The sequence below is a fragment of the Heteronotia binoei genome, chromosome 4 (assembly GCF_032191835.1).
Source record: "Heteronotia binoei isolate CCM8104 ecotype False Entrance Well chromosome 4, APGP_CSIRO_Hbin_v1, whole genome shotgun sequence".
In the NCBI taxonomy this organism is placed as follows: domain Eukaryota; kingdom Metazoa; phylum Chordata; class Lepidosauria; order Squamata; family Gekkonidae; genus Heteronotia; species Heteronotia binoei.
Genome location: NC_083226.1, coordinates 181,281,757 through 181,299,340, shown reverse-complemented (window position 1 = coordinate 181,299,340; position 17,584 = coordinate 181,281,757). Strand labels below are relative to the sequence as shown.

Sequence of the window (17,584 nt, the reverse complement as noted above, 5' to 3'; positions counted from 1 at the left end):
AGAAGAAGAAGATATTGGATTTATATCTCGCCCTCCACTCCAAGGAGTCTCAGAGCGGCTCACAATCTCCTTTACCTTCCTCCCCCACAACAGACACTCTGTGAGGTAGATGAAGATATTGGATTTATATCCCGCCCTCCACTCCAAGGAGTCTAAGAGCGGCTCACAATCTCCTTTACCTTCCTCCCCCACAACAGACACCCTGTGAGGTAGATGAAGATATTAGATTTATATCCCGCCTTCCACTCCGTAGAATCTCAGAACGGCTCACAATCTCCTTTCCCTTCCTCCCCCACAACAGACACCCTGTGAGGTAGTTGAAGATATTGGATTTATATCCCACCCTCCACTCCAAGGAGTCTAAGAGCGGCTCACAATCTCCTTTACCTTCCTCCCCCACAACAGACACCCTGTGAGGTAGATGAAGATATTAGATTTATATCCCGCCTTCCACTCCGTAGAATCTCAGAGCGGCTCACAATCTCCTTTACCTTCCTCCCCCACAACAGACACCCTGTGAGGTAGATGAAGATATTGGATTTATATCCCGCCCTCCACTCCGAAGAGTCTCAGAGCAGCTCACAATCTCCTTTCCCTTCCTCCCCCACAACAGACACCCTGTGAGGTAGATGAAGATATTAGATTTATATCCCGCCTTCCACTCCGTAGAATCTCAGAACGGCTCACAATCTCCTTTCCCTTCCTCCCCCACAACAGACACCCTGTGAGGTAGTTGAAGATATTGGATTTATATCCCGCCCTCCACTCCAAGGAGTCTAAGAGCGGCTCACAATCTCCTTTACCTTCCTCCCCCACAACAGACACCCTGTGAGGTAGATGAAGATATTAGATTTATATCCCGCCTTCCACTCCGTAGAATCTCAGAACGGCTCACAATCTCCTTTCCCTTCCTCCCCCACAACAGACACCCTGTGAGGTAGTTGAAGATATTGGATTTATATCCCGCCCTCCACTCCGAAGAGTCTCAGAGCGGCTCACAATCTCCTTTACCTTCCTCCCCCACAACAGACACCCTGTGAGGTAGATGAAGATATTGGATTTATATCCCGCCCTCCACTCCAAGGAGTCTAAGAGCGGCTCACAATCTCCTTTACCTTCCTCCCCCACAACAGACACCCTGTGAGGTAGATGAAGATATTGGATTTATATCCCGCCCTCCACTCCAAGGAGTCTAAGAGCGGCTCACAATCTCCTTTCCCTTCCTCCCCCACAACAGACACCCTGTGAAGTGGGTGGGGCTGAGAGGGTTTTCACAGCAGCTGCCCTTTCAAGGACAGAGACTCAGAGCGGCTTACAATCTCCTATATCTTCTCCCCCCACAACAGACACCCTGTGAAGTGGGTGGGGCTGGAGAGGGCTCTCACAGTAGCAGCCCTTTCAAGGACAACCTCTGCCAGAGCTATGGCTGACCCACGGCCATTCCAGCAGCTGCAAGTGGAGGAGTGGGGAATCAAACCTGGTTCTCCCAGATAAGAGAGCTATGGCTGACCCAAGGCCATTCCAGCAGCTGCAAGTGGAGGAGTGGGGAATCAAACCCAGTTCTCCCAGATAAGAGTCCGCACACTTAACCACGACACCAAACTGGCTCTCTTAATAAGAGTAAAACCCCTGCCTTTCCCTGGGTTGCAGCTCTGGACTTCGTAAAGGCTTCCTCAGCAGAACAGGCTTCCTCAGGAGGTGATGGGCTCTCCTTCCTTGGAGGTTCTTAAACAGAGGCTAGATTAGGTTTGCCAAGTCCAACTCAAGAGATATCTGGGGACTTTGGGGGTGGAGTCAGGAGCAAGGGTGTGACAAGCATAATTGAATTCTGAGGGGAGTTCTGACAATCCTATTTAAAGGGATCGTGCTGCTTTTAAATGCCTTCCTTCCATAGGAAACAATGGAGGGCAGGGGCACTTTCTTTGGGGGCTCATAGAATTGTGCCCCCTGGTCCAATCTTTTTGAAACTTGGGGATTGTTTTGAGAAGAGACACCGGATGCTATGCTGAAAACTTGGTGCCTGTACCTCAAAAAACAGCCCCTCTGGAGCCCCAGAGGTCCATGAATCAATTCTCCATTATACCCTATGGGAATCGGTCTCCACAGGGAATAATGGAGTCCCCAGCAGACATCCCCCCCTTGCTTTCTGATGACGCTAAAGCAAGTGGAGGGCCTCCAAAACGGGGGATTCCCCAGCTCCCACCTGGGGATTGGCAACCCTAGGCTAGATGGCCATCTGACAGCAATGACGATCCTGTGAATTTAGGGGAAGGTCTTTGTGAGTTTCCTTCGTTCTGCAGGGGGTGGGACTAGATCAGTGGCCCCCAACCTTTTTGACACCAAGGACCGGTTTTGTGGAAGACAGTTTTTCCAAGAACCAGTGTGGCGGGGGTGGTACTGGGTTTTTTTGCTGCCCCCAAACTCACACCCTGTCCCCTCATGGGGGGTCTTTAAATGAGAAGTAGGCAGAGGTTTCTGATTCACTCCGTGGACCGGTTGCTAACAGGTCCTGGACCGGTACCAGTCCACGGACCGGGGATTGGGGACCACTGGACTAGATGACCCTGGAGGTCCCTAACAACTGTTCTGATTCTAAAGCAAATTTTAAGAATGCTACTTTGCAATCCAGCATTTTTCTCTTTCCGACTTTGCAGGCGCCAAAGCTAAATAGAGGGTTGGAAATTGGTTTCCTCAGAAAGGGATGGGGCTGGAACTACGCTAGATCCGATTGTGTGGCAAAACCTGATAGCAGCTGGTGTATTTTCTAAGAGCTCTTAATTGCTTGGAGAGGAAAGGGAGCTGCTGTGTGAATCCAGTCTGGAAATGACTTCCTTCGTCTATTGATCAGATCCTTTTGATGCACACAGGAAGGATGTTTAATTTTTTTCTGTTAGTAACCGGACTAATCAGTCTTTCAGAAAGTCTAGATTTGAGTTATTGGGCTTCCCTCCAACCGCCTGGAATGATTTAACTTACCAGGAAGCTTTGAAGCAGACTAGAACGAAGGTAATCAATCTTAAGAACATAAGAGAAGCCATGTTGCATCAGGCCAATGGCCCCTGCAGTCCAAATATCAAAACAAAAAGCAAGTGCCATCAGGAGGTTCACAAGTGATCTAGAAGCCCTAACACTTTGCCCCCCCCCCCCCAAAGCACCAAAAATACAGATCATCACTGCCCCAGACAGTTCCAATAATTTGCTGTGGCTAATATCCACTGATGGACCACCTCCTGTGGCAGTGAATTCCACATGTTAATCACCCTTTGGGTGAAGAAGTACTTCCTTTTATCTGTTTTAACCCGACTGCTCAGCAATTTCATTGAATGCCCACGAGTTCTTGTATTGTGAGAAAGGGAGAAAAGTACCTCTTTCTCTGCTTTCTCCATCCCATGCATAATCTTGTAAACCTCTATCATGTCGACGTTTCTCCATGCTAAAGAGCCCCAAGCGTTTTAACCTTTCTTCCTAGGGAAAGTGTTCCAAACCTTTTGATCATTCTCGTTGCCCTTTTCTGGACTTTTTCCAATGCTATAATATCCTTTTTGAGGTGCGGTGACCAGAATTGTACACAGTATTCCAAGTAAGACCGCACCATCGATTTATACAGGGGCATTATGATACCGGCTGATATGTTCTCAGTTCCCTTCCTAATAATTCCCAGCATGGCGTTGGCCTTTTTTATTGCAATCGCACAGAGTCTTGACATTTTCAGTGAGTTATCTACCAAGACCCCAAGATCTCCCTCTTGGTCAGTCTCTGCCAGTTCACACCCCATCAACTTGTATTTGTAGCTGGGATTCTTGGCCCCAATGTGCATTACTTTGCACTTGGCCGCATTGAACCTCATCTGCCACATTGATGCCCATTGACCCAGTCTCAACAGATCCCTTTGGAGTGCCTCACGTCCTCTCTGGTTCTCACCGCTCTGAACAATTTAGTGTCATCCGCAAACTTGACCACTTCACTGCTTACTCCCAACTCCAGATCATTAATGAACAAATTAAAAAGCATGGGACCCAGTACTGAGCCCTGTGGCACCCCACTGCTTACCGTCCTCCACTGCGAAGACTGCCCATTTATACTCACTCTCTGCTTCCTATTACTCAGCCAGTTTTTGATCCACAAGAGGACCTGTCCTTTTACTCCATGATTCTCAAGCTTTCTAAGGAGCCTTTGATGAGGAACTTTATCAAAAGCTTTCTGGAAGTCAAGGTAAACAACATCTATTGGGTCTCCTTTGTCCACATGTTTGTTCGCCCCCTCAAAGAACTGTAACAGGTTAGTGAGGCAAGATATTTTATTCACTTTTAAGATTTGATTATTTCGACTGTAATTTTTGAATTCTGTGAAAATTGTGAGTAATGTTGTACATCCATATATGTTTCGATAATTAATATATCCTGGTTGAGCTTAAGACCTTTGGTCATGGAAGCTAGTAAGGAAAGAAAGAAAGCCTCTTTATTTCCGTCTTGCTTCCCATCCACCCACGGCATTCTTAAAGGCAGCCCTTCCCACTGTCCTCCTTAACTTAAGGGGTGGGAGAGAATTTTAAGATTCATCGATGATGGTTTTGCAGACTGGAGCAGAGCGAAACATGGCTCCAGCCAACCATGCCACTGGAGGAGTGAGAACACTCTTAGACTCTGCGTAATTACTATTCTGCAAGTCAGATGGCAATAAAATTGAGTCCAGCGGTGCAGTCCTCTCTTCCCCAGATTTCTATGTTGGAAAGACAGCCAGACGGAACACATAGTGCTTGATATTTGAACGATTCCATCGCCATCTCAGTACTTGATCAGAATACGTTCTTGGGGAGAATGGTTTAAGGGTTTGAGGCGCATTCTCCCAGCATCAAGAGCTCCTCCCACCAGAAGATAACTCTGCCATCAGCAAAATAGAGTTTGTCAGGTAGAAGTAGGGTTGCTACGCGTTTGACTGGATGGGCTGGTTGCTTTACTGGCTGTAGGGGAGTGAAAACTGGGACATTTTATCAGACTTTTAAATGTCTGATCCTTTAGAGCTGCGAATTCACACAGCTTGGGCAATGTTCCTTAAGGCCCGTATGGAGGTGTCACCCAAAACCTGTTTAGGCGGAGAGCGTATTTTAGCTCAACCGCGGAGCCTGATGGACCCGGAACGGTTCCTAACGGCTCTACGGGATACCTGGCCCGCTGGCGATTCCCTGGATGACCTGATAGAGTCGTGGAACGATGGGCTCTCCAGGGCCATTGAGGAGATCGCACCCAGGCGCCCTCTGCGCCCCTGCCCGAAACTGTCGCCATGGTTTAACCGGGAGCTGTGGCAACAAAAGCGAGGGCTCAGACGACTAGAGAGGCAATGGCGGCGTACTCGAGACGAAGCGACCCGAACATCTTATAGAGAGAGTTTGAAGGCCTATGAGATGGCAATCAAATCCGCAAAGAGAGTATTCTTTGCGGCTAAGATTGCGTCCGCAACTTCGCGCCCGGCACAATTATTCGACATAATTAGAGGACTTACAACGCTGCCGCAAGGCAGGTTAAATTCTATTGAATTGGAAATTGGCTGTGAGGCTTTTGCGAAATTTTTTGCGGATAAAATCGCGTCACTCCGCCCCGACCCCCCTGCCAGTTTGGAGACAGTTAGCGAACCTGAGGCCCCAAGCCTGTCTTCGGATTATATTCTGGATGGCTTTAGCCCCCTCAGCCTGGAGGAAGTTGACAGGATTCTCTTATCGGCTCGCCCAACAACTTGTAAATTAGACCCATGCCCTTCCTGGCTTATTAAATCTTGCCAGAGGGATCTTAGATATCCTGTACGGGATATCATAAATAGATCCCTAACGGAAGGGCACTTTCCAACGCCACTCAAAGAGGCTGTGGCCCGTCCCCTCTTAAAAAACCCATCTTTAGATCCGGCCCAATTGGCACACTATCAGCCGGTTTCAAATTTGCCCTTTTGGGGTAAACTTATTGAGAGGGCAGTGGCGATGCAGTTACAGACTTTCCTGGAGGACGCTTCCGTCCTTGACCCATTTCAGTCCGGCTTTCGCCCGGGACACGGGACGGAGACAGTGTTGGTTGCCCTAGTGGATGACCTTCAACGGCATCTGGATCGGGGTGGCTCGGCAGTGCTGATGTTGTTAGACCTGTCGGCTACGTTCGACACGGTCGACCATCGGCTGCTGACGGGCCGCCTCGCCGACGCGGGGATTCAGGGGTTGGCCTTACAGTGGCTTTCCTCTTTCCTGGAAGGTTGGGGACAGAGGGTCGCAATTGGGGGGGAGCTATCCCGGAGGCGCACACTCGATTGTGGTGTGCCCCAAGGGGCAGTTCTCTCCCCGATGTTATTTAACATCTACATGTGGCCTCTTGCCCAGATTGCCCAAAGGAATGGGCTGGGGTGTCACCAGTATGCTGATGACACCCAGCTCTATCTACTGATGGACGACCGGCCGGTCTGCGCCCTGGAAAATCTTGACCGGGCATTACAGGCCGTGGCTGAGTGGCTCAGACTGAGTGGGCTGAAGCTAAATCCTACGAAGACAGAGGTCCTTTGCTTGGGTCGCCGCGGCCCAGGGGGGGGGGATCCCCCTGCCAGCTTTTGATGGTGCGCCACTGACAGCGGCGGACAGGGTCAGGAGCTTGGGGGTGCTGTTGGAGCCTTCCTTAAAGATGGAGGCTCAGATAGAAGCCGCTGCCAAGTCCGCATTTTTTCATCTTAGGCGGGCAAGGCAGCTGGCCCCCTTCCTGGAGCGCGACGACCTAGCAACAGTGATCCATGCTACGGTCACCTCGAGGTTGGACTACTGCAATGCCCTCTACATGGGGCTGCCCCTGTCCCGGACTCGGAAACTGCAGCTGGTGCAGAATGCCGCGGCCCGGCTGTTATTGGGTCTCCCAAAGTGGGGACACATTCGGCCGGGTCTTCGGACTCTGCACTGGCTTCCAGTGATATACCGAGTCCATTACAAGGTGCTGGTTATTACCTTTAAAGCCCTATATGGCCTGGGACCTGCCTACCTGAAGGACCGTCTCTCCCCACATGTTCCCCAGAGAGCACTGAGGTCAGGAACACAAAATCTCCTCACTATCCCCGGGCCAAAAGAAGCCCGCTTGAAATCCACCAGAGAAAGGGCTTTCTCCGTTATGGCCCCTACATGGTGGAATCAGCTGCCGGAGGAGGTGAGGGCCCTGCGGGACCTGGTTCAGTTCCGCAGGGCCTGTAAGACGACCCTCTTCCGGCTAGCTTACACCTAGCTAGGATGAAAACTTGATGTAACTTGGCCAGCCATCTGTTTATATGTAATTGAAACGTTATTGGTTTTTAAGGTTTTAATTGCTTAAATATTTAATTGTTTTTATACTTAAAATTGTTTAATTTTCATGTTTGATCAATTTTGGAAGCCGCCCTGAGCCACTTGTGGGAAGGGCGGGATATAAATCTCGAATAAATAAATAAAATAAAATAAATAAGCTGTGGAGTCTGGTGAGCAGAAATTCTACTTTGTGAGCTGCTAGCATTAAAGTTGTGAGCTACTGCATCAGTTAGTTTGCTCTGGGGCATTGTTCATGAGCCAAGACAAAAATGTGTGAGCCAGAGGCTAAAAAACTGTGAGCTAGCTCACACTAACTCAGCTTAGAGGGAACACTGGGCCTGGGCAGCTTTGGGGCTCTTGTACTGGCCTAGCAGGAGAAGGAGGAAAAGAAGAAGAAAACCACAGATTTGTACCCAGCCCTTCTCTCTGAATCAGAGTCTCAGAGCAGCCTACAATCTCCTTTATCTTCTTCCCCCACCACAGACACCCTGTGAGGTGAGTGAGGCTGAGAGAGCTCTGACAGAAGCTGTTGTTCAAGGACAACAACTACGAGAGCTGTGACTGACCCAAGGCCATTCCAGCAGCTGCAAGGGGAGGAGTGGGGAATGAAACCCGGTTCTCCCAGATAAGAGTCCGTGCACTTAACCACTACACCAAACTGGCTCTCCCAGAAGCTGCCCTTTCAAGGACAATGTGAGGGCTATGGCTGACCCAAGGCCATTCCAGCAGCTGCAATGGGAGGAGTGGGGAATGAAACCTGGTTCTCCCAGATAAGAGTCCGTGCACTTAACCACTACACCAAACAAAAGACCAGGGCAAGTGCCAGGATGCCAGCAGAAGGGGGTGGCCACTCTCACCAACAGGAAGGAGGCTGGTGGGCAAAGGAGGCATCGGGTCTGTTACAGCAGCCGGAAGGACAGTTTGTGCTGCTTTGTGCTTTGTGCTTTGTGCTGTGTGCTTTGTGCTGTGTGCGTGGTCCCTCCAGTCCAACACTCTGTGTCACATAAGAACATAAGAGAAGCCATGTTGGATCAGGCCAGTGGCCCCTCCAGTCCAACACTCTGTGTCACATAAGAACATAAGAGAAGCCATGTTGGATCAGGCCAATGGCCCATCCAGTCCAACACTCTGTGTCACATAAGAGAAGCCATGTTGGATCAGGCCAATGGCCCATCCAGTCCAACACTCTGTGTCACACAGTGGCCAATATATGTGTGTGTGTCTGTGTACACACACACACACACATATATATATATACTGTGGCTAATAGCCACTGATGGACCTCTGCTCCATATTTTTATCTAATCCCCTCTTGAAGCTGGCTATGCTTGTAGCCGCCGCCACCTCCTGTGGCAGTGAATTCCACGTGTTAATCACCCTTTGGGTGAAGAAGGACTTCCTTTTATCCCTTTTAACCTGACTGCTCAGCAATTTCTTATGTTCTTAAAACTTGGTTGGTCTTAAAGGCTCCACTTGACTCCTGCTTTGTTCAACCACATAGAGAATCCATACTGACAAGTTCGAAAGAGCTCGGCTTATAGAAGGCATGGAATGCACAGGGTGAATGAACTTCCCAGAAAAGGACGGGGAAGGGGAAAGGGGGAAAGCAAACAAACAAAAACATACACTATAAAGGGTATGGAGGCTGAGGTCTTTCCCTGATGTCACCTCCTTTCTCTGGGATTCAGAAGTTTAGTACCTCTGAATGTGGAGGTCCCCTTCAGTCACCATGGCTGTTAGCTGTGAAGACACGAAGAATCTCTTCCATTACCTTTAAAAAAAAATATCCCCCCCCCTTACAAAAAAAAAAACACAAGGGGAAAAAACTTTTCATCCAGCAACTAAATGAAATTGAAGGTAGGGGGGAGAGAAGGATATAGCCGAAGCTGAGACAAAAATAGAGCAGCACTGGAGAATGGATCTATGCATAAATTTCTCTATAGCCTTAAAGTCTTTACCTGCTCTTTCCGCGGATCTTATGTTGTGACTTATTCCGCAAAACATTAGAATATAACTGCGTCTAAGGGGTCCGCTTTCATTGGCCCTTGGGTTGGCCTCTAAGAGACAGGCAAATAGTTTTGAGCATCCTCAAAAATCAATGAGTGTTGTAATACAAAATTAATATTGAGCAATAAATTCCTCCCAGAAAAACCGAGTGACTAAACCCACCCAAAGCATAGGTGTGAGGGGACCCACCCTGTAAGTTACAATGACGAACAGTTAGACACTTCAGTTTTTTTGCTCAAGAGTTGTTTTAGTTTCCAGTGTAGCCTAAAGATAATTTTTTTCCTGAATACTTTGCAACGTATGATCCATAGAGTGACCAGGTATAGACTTCAAGGCCGTATTCCATTGCTTTGGCAAAATAGGGCCTCTAGTGCCTTATGCCTTATAGCTCCTTATTGTTGTGAGCGTTTTGCACTTCTGAGAGTGACAAGGCTTTTTATTTGCTGCTTTATGTGTTGGTTTGTTGGTCACGCTAAAACGTGCCCAAGAGACAAACTAGGAACTGGGATTTTTGTAATGCAATGGATGCTTTGTTTCCAAAATATGTGATTCTTGGTTTGTCGGGCATGAAGGAGGAGGAGGAGCGACTGAGACGTGCAGTAGCTTTTCTGAGCCTCGTTTGAAGATGCAGGTCGATCATCAGAGGTTCTCCTTGCGAGTATAATTAGTCAGGTCCTAAAAGAGAAACCTCATCACTAACTTGCATAATGTCTGCCTTTCATCCACAGAGAAACAGAGAGAGTTGGCTCGTAAGGGATCTCTGAAAAATGGGAACATGGGCAGTCCTGTAAACCAACAGCCCAAGAAGAACAATGTGATGGCACGAACAAGGTAGACCCAAAGAGCTTCACACATAACTTATGCCAGTGCACTTTTGCTTTTGTCTGGGCGCGTCCTTCATTGCTGCAGATTTCACTTGGGGATTTAAGATGCGTTGACAGCCGCTGGCTTTAAAAAGAGAGAAGTTCTTGGAGGACTTGTCTGTCAACAGCCGATGGCCATGGTCGCTAAATGGGATCTCTGTTTAGAGGCATTGAGGCTCTGAAACAAGATGCAAGGGAGGAAGGATGTACCGTATTTTTCGGACCATACGATGCACTTCCCCCCCCAAAAAAAAAGTGGGGAAAGTGTGTGCGTCTTATAGAGCAAAGGGACGATAGGACGTACCTTCCTCCGGGGGGTGCGATCCGCTGCCTCCGCCTCCGATCCCGGCGCTTCCCCCGCGCCTGCCTGGCTCCAGCTCTGCTTCCAGCAAGCACTGGGATCGCTCCACGCTGCCCCCACCGCAAACCCAGCGCTTTGCGAGCGCCGGCTGCGGAGGGGGCAGCGTGCTTCCTCCGTGCCTGTCTGCCTGGCTCCAGCTCTGACGCTTAAAGCAAGCGCCGGGGTCGGAGGGCAGAGGGAGTGATCCTGGCGCTTGCTGTAAGCGTCAGAGGTGGAGCCAGGTAGACAGGCACGGAGGAAGCATGCTGCCCCCTCCGCAGCCAGCGCTCACAAAGTGCTGGGTTTGCGGAGGGGGCGGGTGCTTCCTCTGTGCCTGTCTGCCTGGCTTCAGCTCTGATGCTTAAAGCAAGCGCTGGGATCGGAGGGCGGAGGTAGCGGATCGCCCCCCAGGAGGAAGGTGCGTCCTATGTTCCGGAGCGCCTTATGGACCGAAAAATACGATAACTTTCATGCCCTTCTTGTGACCTTTCCAAAGACATCCAACTGGTCGTTATCGGAAATGGGATGTGTTTTATCAGGGGGACTCAGTCTGATGCTCTTGTATTCTCACTAGACAATAGGGTTGCCAATCCCCAGGCGAGGGTGGGGGATCCCTTGGTTTGGAGGCCCTCCCCCCGCTTCAGGGTCCTCAGAAAGCGGGGAGGGGGGGCGGATGTCTGCTGGGCACTCCATTATTCCCTATGGAGACCCATTCCCATAGGGTATAATGGTGAATTGATCCATGGCTATCTGGGGGGGGCTGTTTTTTGAGGTAGAGGCACCAAATTTTCAGCATAGCATCTGGTGCCTCTCCTCAAAAAAAAAGAAACCCTCCCAAGCAAATACAGAAGTAAAGAAATCCTGTTTCATTTGGAAAAGTGTAAAGCAAATTTTTACTGAGCGCTCGCAAAATCTGGATCAGACTTGAATGTGGAAATGGCGGACGTGGTGATGGCCACAAGCACGGATAGTTTTTTGTGGAGGATAGATCCGTCAATGGCCACTATCCATGGTGACTCAAGGGAACCTCCATAGTGGCAGAAAACTGCTGAATACCCCTGTTAGGAGGCAAAATCAGGGGAAGGTTTTGCTCTACGGTGCCCTGTTTGAGGGTGCTGCAAGGTAAATTACTGTATTTTTTGCTCCATAAGACTCACTTTCCCCCCCCCCCAAAAAAAAAGTGGGGGGGAAAGTGTGTGCGTCTTAAGGAGCGAATACTGCAAAAAAATTCACACAGACGCCTCTAAATTCACACAAACGCCTCTAAAAACCTGGTGCGTCTTATGGTCAGGTGCGTCTTACGGATCGAAAAATGCGGTCGTTGGCCTCTTTGTGAAACAGGTTGCTGCACTGGATGGACTGATCCATCCAGGGCTTTTCCTTCATTCTTAGAAATGAGATTTCTTCCCCTTCCCTAGCAGCCTCGGCCTCTTGTTCAGTTTTATTTCATTCTTCGTGTTGTTTTTTTTCTGATATCCCGCCACTAAAGAAAACGCTTTCTTCCTACTGTTGGCTTAGAGTTAGATAGCAGTGACCGTTTCTTTTTTAAAATTTCAGGTTGGTCGTTCCCAATAAAGGCTATTCTTCCTTAGACCAGAGTCCCGATGAGAAGCCGTTGGTAGCGCTGGACACTGACAGGTGAGTGACGGGGCAAGTTATTTATTATTATTTTTATTTCTTTATTTCTGTCAATTTATAGTCCGCCCTTCCCCATAGTGGGCTCAGGGTGGATTCCAACATGGTAAAACAGTTAAAACTAACAATAGACAGTCTAACAGATGTAAAACAGATGTAGAGAGCCAGTTTGGTGTAGTGGTTAAGTGTGCGGACTCTTATCTGGGAGAACCGGGTTTGATTCCCCAGTCCTCCACTTGGAGCTGCTGGAATGGCCTTGGGTCAGTCATGGCTCTGGCAGAGGTTGTCCATGAAAGGGCAGCTGCTGGGAGAGCCCTCTCCAGCCCCACCTACCTCACAGGGTGTCTGTTGTGGGGGGAGAAGAGATAGGAGATTGTAAGCCGCTCTGAGTCTCTGTCTTTGAAAGGGCAGCTGCTGTGAGAGCCCTCTCCAGCCCCACCCACCTCACAGGGTGTCTGTTATGGGGGAGGAAGGTAAAGGAGATTGTGAGCCGCTCTGAGACTCTTCGGAGTGGAGGGCGGGATATAAATCCAATATCTTCATCTACCTCACAGGGTGTCTGTTGTGGGGGAGGAAGAGAAAGGAGATTGTGAGCCGCTCTGAGACTCTTCGGAGTGGAGGGCGGGATATAAATCCAATATCTTCATCTACCTCACAGGGTGTCTGTTGTGGGGGAGGAAGGGAAAGGAGATTGTGAGCCGCTCTGAGACTCTTCGGAGTGGAGGGCGGGATATAAATCCAATATCTTCATCTACCTCACAGGGTGTCTGTTGTGGGGGAGGAAGGGGAAGGAGATTGTGAGCCGCTCTGAGACTCTTCGGAGTGGAGGGCGGGATATAAATCCAATATCTTCATCTACCTCACAGGGTGTCTGTTGTGGGGGAGGAAGGGGAAGGAGATTGTGAGCCGCTCTGAGACTCTTCGGAGTGGAGGGTGGGATATAAATCCAATATCTTCATCTACCTCACAGGGTGTCTGTTGTGGGGGAGGAAGGGAAAGGAGATTGTGAGCCGCTCTGAGACTCTTCGGAGTGGAGGGCGGGATATAAATCCAATATCTTCTTCTTCTTCTTCTAAAACAGTCAAGCAGTTAAAACAGATTAAAAATTAAAACAGTTAAGCCACAGCTCAAAATTAGTTTAAGGCAGCGTGGATGGTGCGGACACATCACTTAAGGCATACTTGTCCCAGCCTAGGTGTCCAAAAGTTAGCAAATTCAGTTATTTCTCTTGTTTTAACTGAAGGCGTTCCATCGCTCACTTTTCTTGGTGGGTGTTTGTGGAAAGCCGCTACTGACAAAGTTGATAAAAATGCAATGAAATCCGCCCATCTCAGATTAACAGCAATAAATGATAGAACTGCAGAGGTGATAAACTGAGCCGTGTTAACTGACCAGGTGCAGAACGGAAGGGTTAGTGCCGGTCCTCTGAAGACCTGGAGTGGGTTTTTTTTTTTCAGGTACTTCTTATTGGTTAATACGGCAGAGTTTGCTCAGTCATAAAAGTGTGATAGTGCGCGAAGAAAACTAAATATCCCGAGAAGTATACTGCAAAAACAAAACCTACATTTATTGAAGTAGATTTAGTTCACATTTGGGTTGCGGTTGAGAGAGGGGGGGGGCCTTGTTCAGACGCACAGTTTAATCAGTTGTCGATGCTGTTTCCTACCGGATTAAAAGTGGCTGATCAGACAGCAACATCTGCCTCCCGTTGTCGCCCCCCTCCAAGCCTTCTCCAAACCGGATTGTTTTGTTACCTGCTCCTTTGTGGTGTTTTTTGAGCTGTCCGGTTTCACCTCGTCGTTTTCTCCGTCTGGATAGTTCTGCTGCGATATTAACCAACTTCCATATGTCTGAAGTCTGCCCCAGAGCAAAAGGAGCCTCAGAAATCCAGTTTACGTTCGCCATTTATTTATTTTTTACTACTTAGCGACATGTGCATAACCGCACAATGTTTTTACCTATGCATATGCGCATGTGTGCATTATGTTCTTGTGTGCCTATTGGTGGAGAAACAAAAAAAGAACTGCATGGTGCCGTCGTGTGGATGACAGAAGATGGTTTCACCGCGGAGTGATTCAAATTGCAGTATGGCAGTCTGATTGATAATATCTGGAACAAAGGGGAGGGACGGGTGGCTCAGTGGTAGAGCATCTGCTTGGTAAGCAGAAGGTCCCAGGTTCAATCCCCGGCATCTCCAACTAAAAAGGGTCCAGGCAAGTAGGCTTGAATAACAGCTTGAGACACTTGAGAGCCATGAATGGGGCTGTGGCTCAGTGGTAGAGCATCTGCTTGATAAGCAGAAGGTTCCAGGTTCAATCCCCGGCATCTCCAACTAAAAAGGGTCCAGGCAAGTAGGCATGAAAAACCTCAGCTTGAGACCCTGGAGAGCCATGAATGGGGCTGTGGCTCAGTGGTGGAGCATCTGCTTGGTAAGCAGAAGGTTCCAGGTTCAATCCCCGGCATCTCCAACTAAAAAGGGTCCAGGCAAGTAGGCTTGAATAACAGCTTGAGACCCTGGAGAGCCATGAATGGGGCTGTGGCTCAGTGGTAGAGCATCTGCTTGGGAAGTAGAAGGTCCCAGGTTCAATCCCCGGCATCTCCAACTAAAAAGGGTCCAGGCAAGTAGGCTTGAATAACAGCTTGAGACACTGGAGAGCCGTGAATAGGGCTGTGGCTCAGTGGTAGAGCATCTTCTTGGTAAGCAGAAGGTCCCAGGTTCAATCCCTGGCATCTCCAAAAAAGGGTCCAGGCAAATAGGTGTGAAAAATCTCAGCTTGAGACCCTGGAGAGCCGCTGCCAGTCTGAGTAGACAATATTGACTTTGATGGACCAAGGGTCTGATTCAGTATAAGGCAGCTTCATATGTTCATATGATATTCGGAACAGAACTGGGTCCATTTTACATGGACTCAACGTGCTGTGTGAACAAGGCCAGAGAGAGAAATCTAACGAAAAGAGTGCTTTCTCTATCACAAGTGGCCAGCTAAACCTGGCGTCATATGTATGGAAGTATGAGGGCATTGTTTCTACAGGAGTGACTTGCAGTAATGTGTGACTCCATAAAGAGCTATGCAGATAGCGGGGCAGAAAAAGAGCGCAGAGAGAGAAGGGATCAGGAAGCAGCTCCCAGGTTAAGACAAAGAGAGAGACATCCCATTCAAGGAGAGACCCCACCCACAATGTCCAGGCATGGTGAATTTCTCACTCCCGTTGTCTTTGGTTTGGTGTAGTGGTTAAGTGTGCGGACTCTTATCTGGGAGAATCAGGTTTGATTCCCCACTCCTCCACTTGCAGCTGCTGGGATGGCCTTGGGTCAGCCATAGCTCTGGCAGAGGTTGTCCTTGAAAGGGCAGCTGCTGTGAGAGCCATCTCCAGTCCCACCCACCTCACAGGGTATCTGTTGTGGGGGAGGAAGGGAAAGGAGATTGTGAGCCGCTGTAATGTACTGGGAGACGAGACGTGGTGAAGACTTCAGGCTTTATTCGCTAGTACATTACGGAACTGGGGAACACGCGGCCGGGTCCGCCAATATATACAAACACCCCGGAACAACCCCCCTGCTGGCCAGCCCAATCCTGGCCAGTTAAACTTCCCGCGCTTGACATTGATTGGCCGTGACTTTCCCCGCGCTGTGCCTGGTCGCCCGAGGACGCGCGGCGCGTGTGTAGAGTCCGATACTCTACACTCCTCCCCCCCTAGTTCAGACCACATAGTCCCGGAGGTATGCTGGTGCTCTCCGTTCCCGTGTCGATCTCCTCGGGGTCGCTCGTGGAGCTGGGTCTGGTTCTGGTGTGGGCGATGCTGCTCTTGGCTGTGGGACGCTGGGGTCTGCTTCTGGCTCCGGCTCTGATTCGGTGTCTCCGGGGGCATCATAAGTAGGTAGTTCCTGTATTGGCGAGGCCCCCTCCGGCGCTTCTGTTGCTAGCTGTTCCCTATTCCCTGCCTCCTCCATTTCTTCGGGTAGGGTGCGGCGGCGCAGCTGATCTATGTGCCGTCTTAGTACCTGGCCCCCCTCGGTGGTCACCTCGTATGACCTGGAACCTGTCACCCTAAGGACTCTCCCCGCGACCCAATCGGGGCCGCTTGCGAAGTTCTTCGCGTATACAGGGTCACCCGGAAAGAACCCCCGCACTGCCTCCCGGACCTCAGGGGACCCGCGGACCTCGGGGGCCCGGTCTGGGTGCAGCCTGTCTAGACGGGTTGTCAGTTTCCTCCCCATGAGCAGTTCCGCGGGGCTGGATCCCGTTATAGGGTTTGGGGTGATCCTGTTATGGAACAGGAAGGCTGAGAGGCGGTGGTCCCAATCCCCATGTATTATTCTCCCCAGTGCTTCCTTGGTGGTCCGCACCATCCGCTCCGCCTGGCCGTTGGTTGCCGGATGGAATGGTGCGGACCTTATGTGTCGTATGAGGTACCTCTCCGTGAACTCCCGGAATTCCCGGGAGGTGAAGGCCGTTCCGTTATCCGTCACCAGGGTGTCTGGGATCCCGTGCGTGCATAGGACCTTCCTGAGTGCTCGGACGGCTGCCGCCGTGGAGGTTGAGGCTACCGGAATCACCTCTAACCATTTAGTGTAGGCATCCACAAGTATAAAAAAGATCTGGCCCTGATACGGGCCGGCAAAATCTAAGTGGAGGCGGGACCATGGCCGCCTGTTAGACTCCCATCTGTGGACCGGGGCTGACGGGGGATCGGGCCGGGATTCTTGGCAGGGTTGGCACCTCCTCACCCACCCCTCAATTTCCTCATCCATGCCCGGCCACCACACATAACTACGGGCCAGGGCTTTCATCCTCACGATGCCCGGGTGGGTCTCGTGGAGGTCTTCCAGTACCTGTTTGCGCAAGGGGGGGGGAACCACCACCCGGCTGCCCCAAAGCACGCACCCCTTGTGTGTCGATAGCTCGTCCTTCCTGGACGCGAACGGTCTGAACACTTCTTCCACCTTGCCTGCCGGCCACCCCCTCCCCACCCAGTCCCTGACCCGTGCCAGGATGCGGTCCCTCCCTGTCGCCCGGGCTACCTCTGCCGCGTGCAGTGGGCGCTCAGGGAGAGATTCAATGAGCATTACCCCGTGTGCGGGGGCGGGATCGGGTTCTGTTATGGGGAGCGGCAGGCGGCTGAGGGCATCGGCGTGTCCCATGGCTTTGCCCGGGCGGTGTACCAGTTCATACGTGTAGGAGTTCAGGAACTGGTTCCACCTCAGGACCCTCTGGGATAGGATTTGGGGGGTCTGACGGTCTGAAGCTAGGAGGCCCAGGAGCGGCTTGTGGTCAGTGGCGATGGTGAAACGCCTACCGTAGAGGTAGTCGTTGAACTTGTGCACCCCCGCCACGATCGCCAGGGCCTCCTTATCGATTTGAGCGTAGTTCCGCTCCGCTGGGGATAGAGTCCGTGAATAGTATGCTACTGGCACTTCCCTCCCGTCCGGGAGTTGGTGCC

At 50.4% G+C, this 17,584-nt stretch overlaps 1 protein-coding gene and 1 non-coding gene across 3 annotated transcripts in view; both read left to right on the top strand.

Annotated features, from left to right (window-relative positions):
- The window catches only part of FAM219A (family with sequence similarity 219 member A), a 122,522-nt gene that overhangs the window by 92,467 nt on the left and 12,471 nt on the right, over positions 1-17,584 (top strand). For both annotated transcript variants that reach the window (XM_060236464.1, XM_060236465.1), the window contains exons 3-4: positions 10,033-10,135; positions 12,065-12,145. In XM_060236464.1, the coding sequence (XP_060092447.1) occupies positions 10,033-10,135; positions 12,065-12,145 (184 nt within the window). The remainder of the gene's footprint in view (positions 1-10,032; positions 10,136-12,064; positions 12,146-17,584) is intronic.
- On the top strand, positions 14,402-14,473 carry TRNAI-GAU (transfer RNA isoleucine (anticodon GAU)). Its single transcript has one exon. It is a non-coding gene; the product is annotated as a tRNA-Ile (tRNA).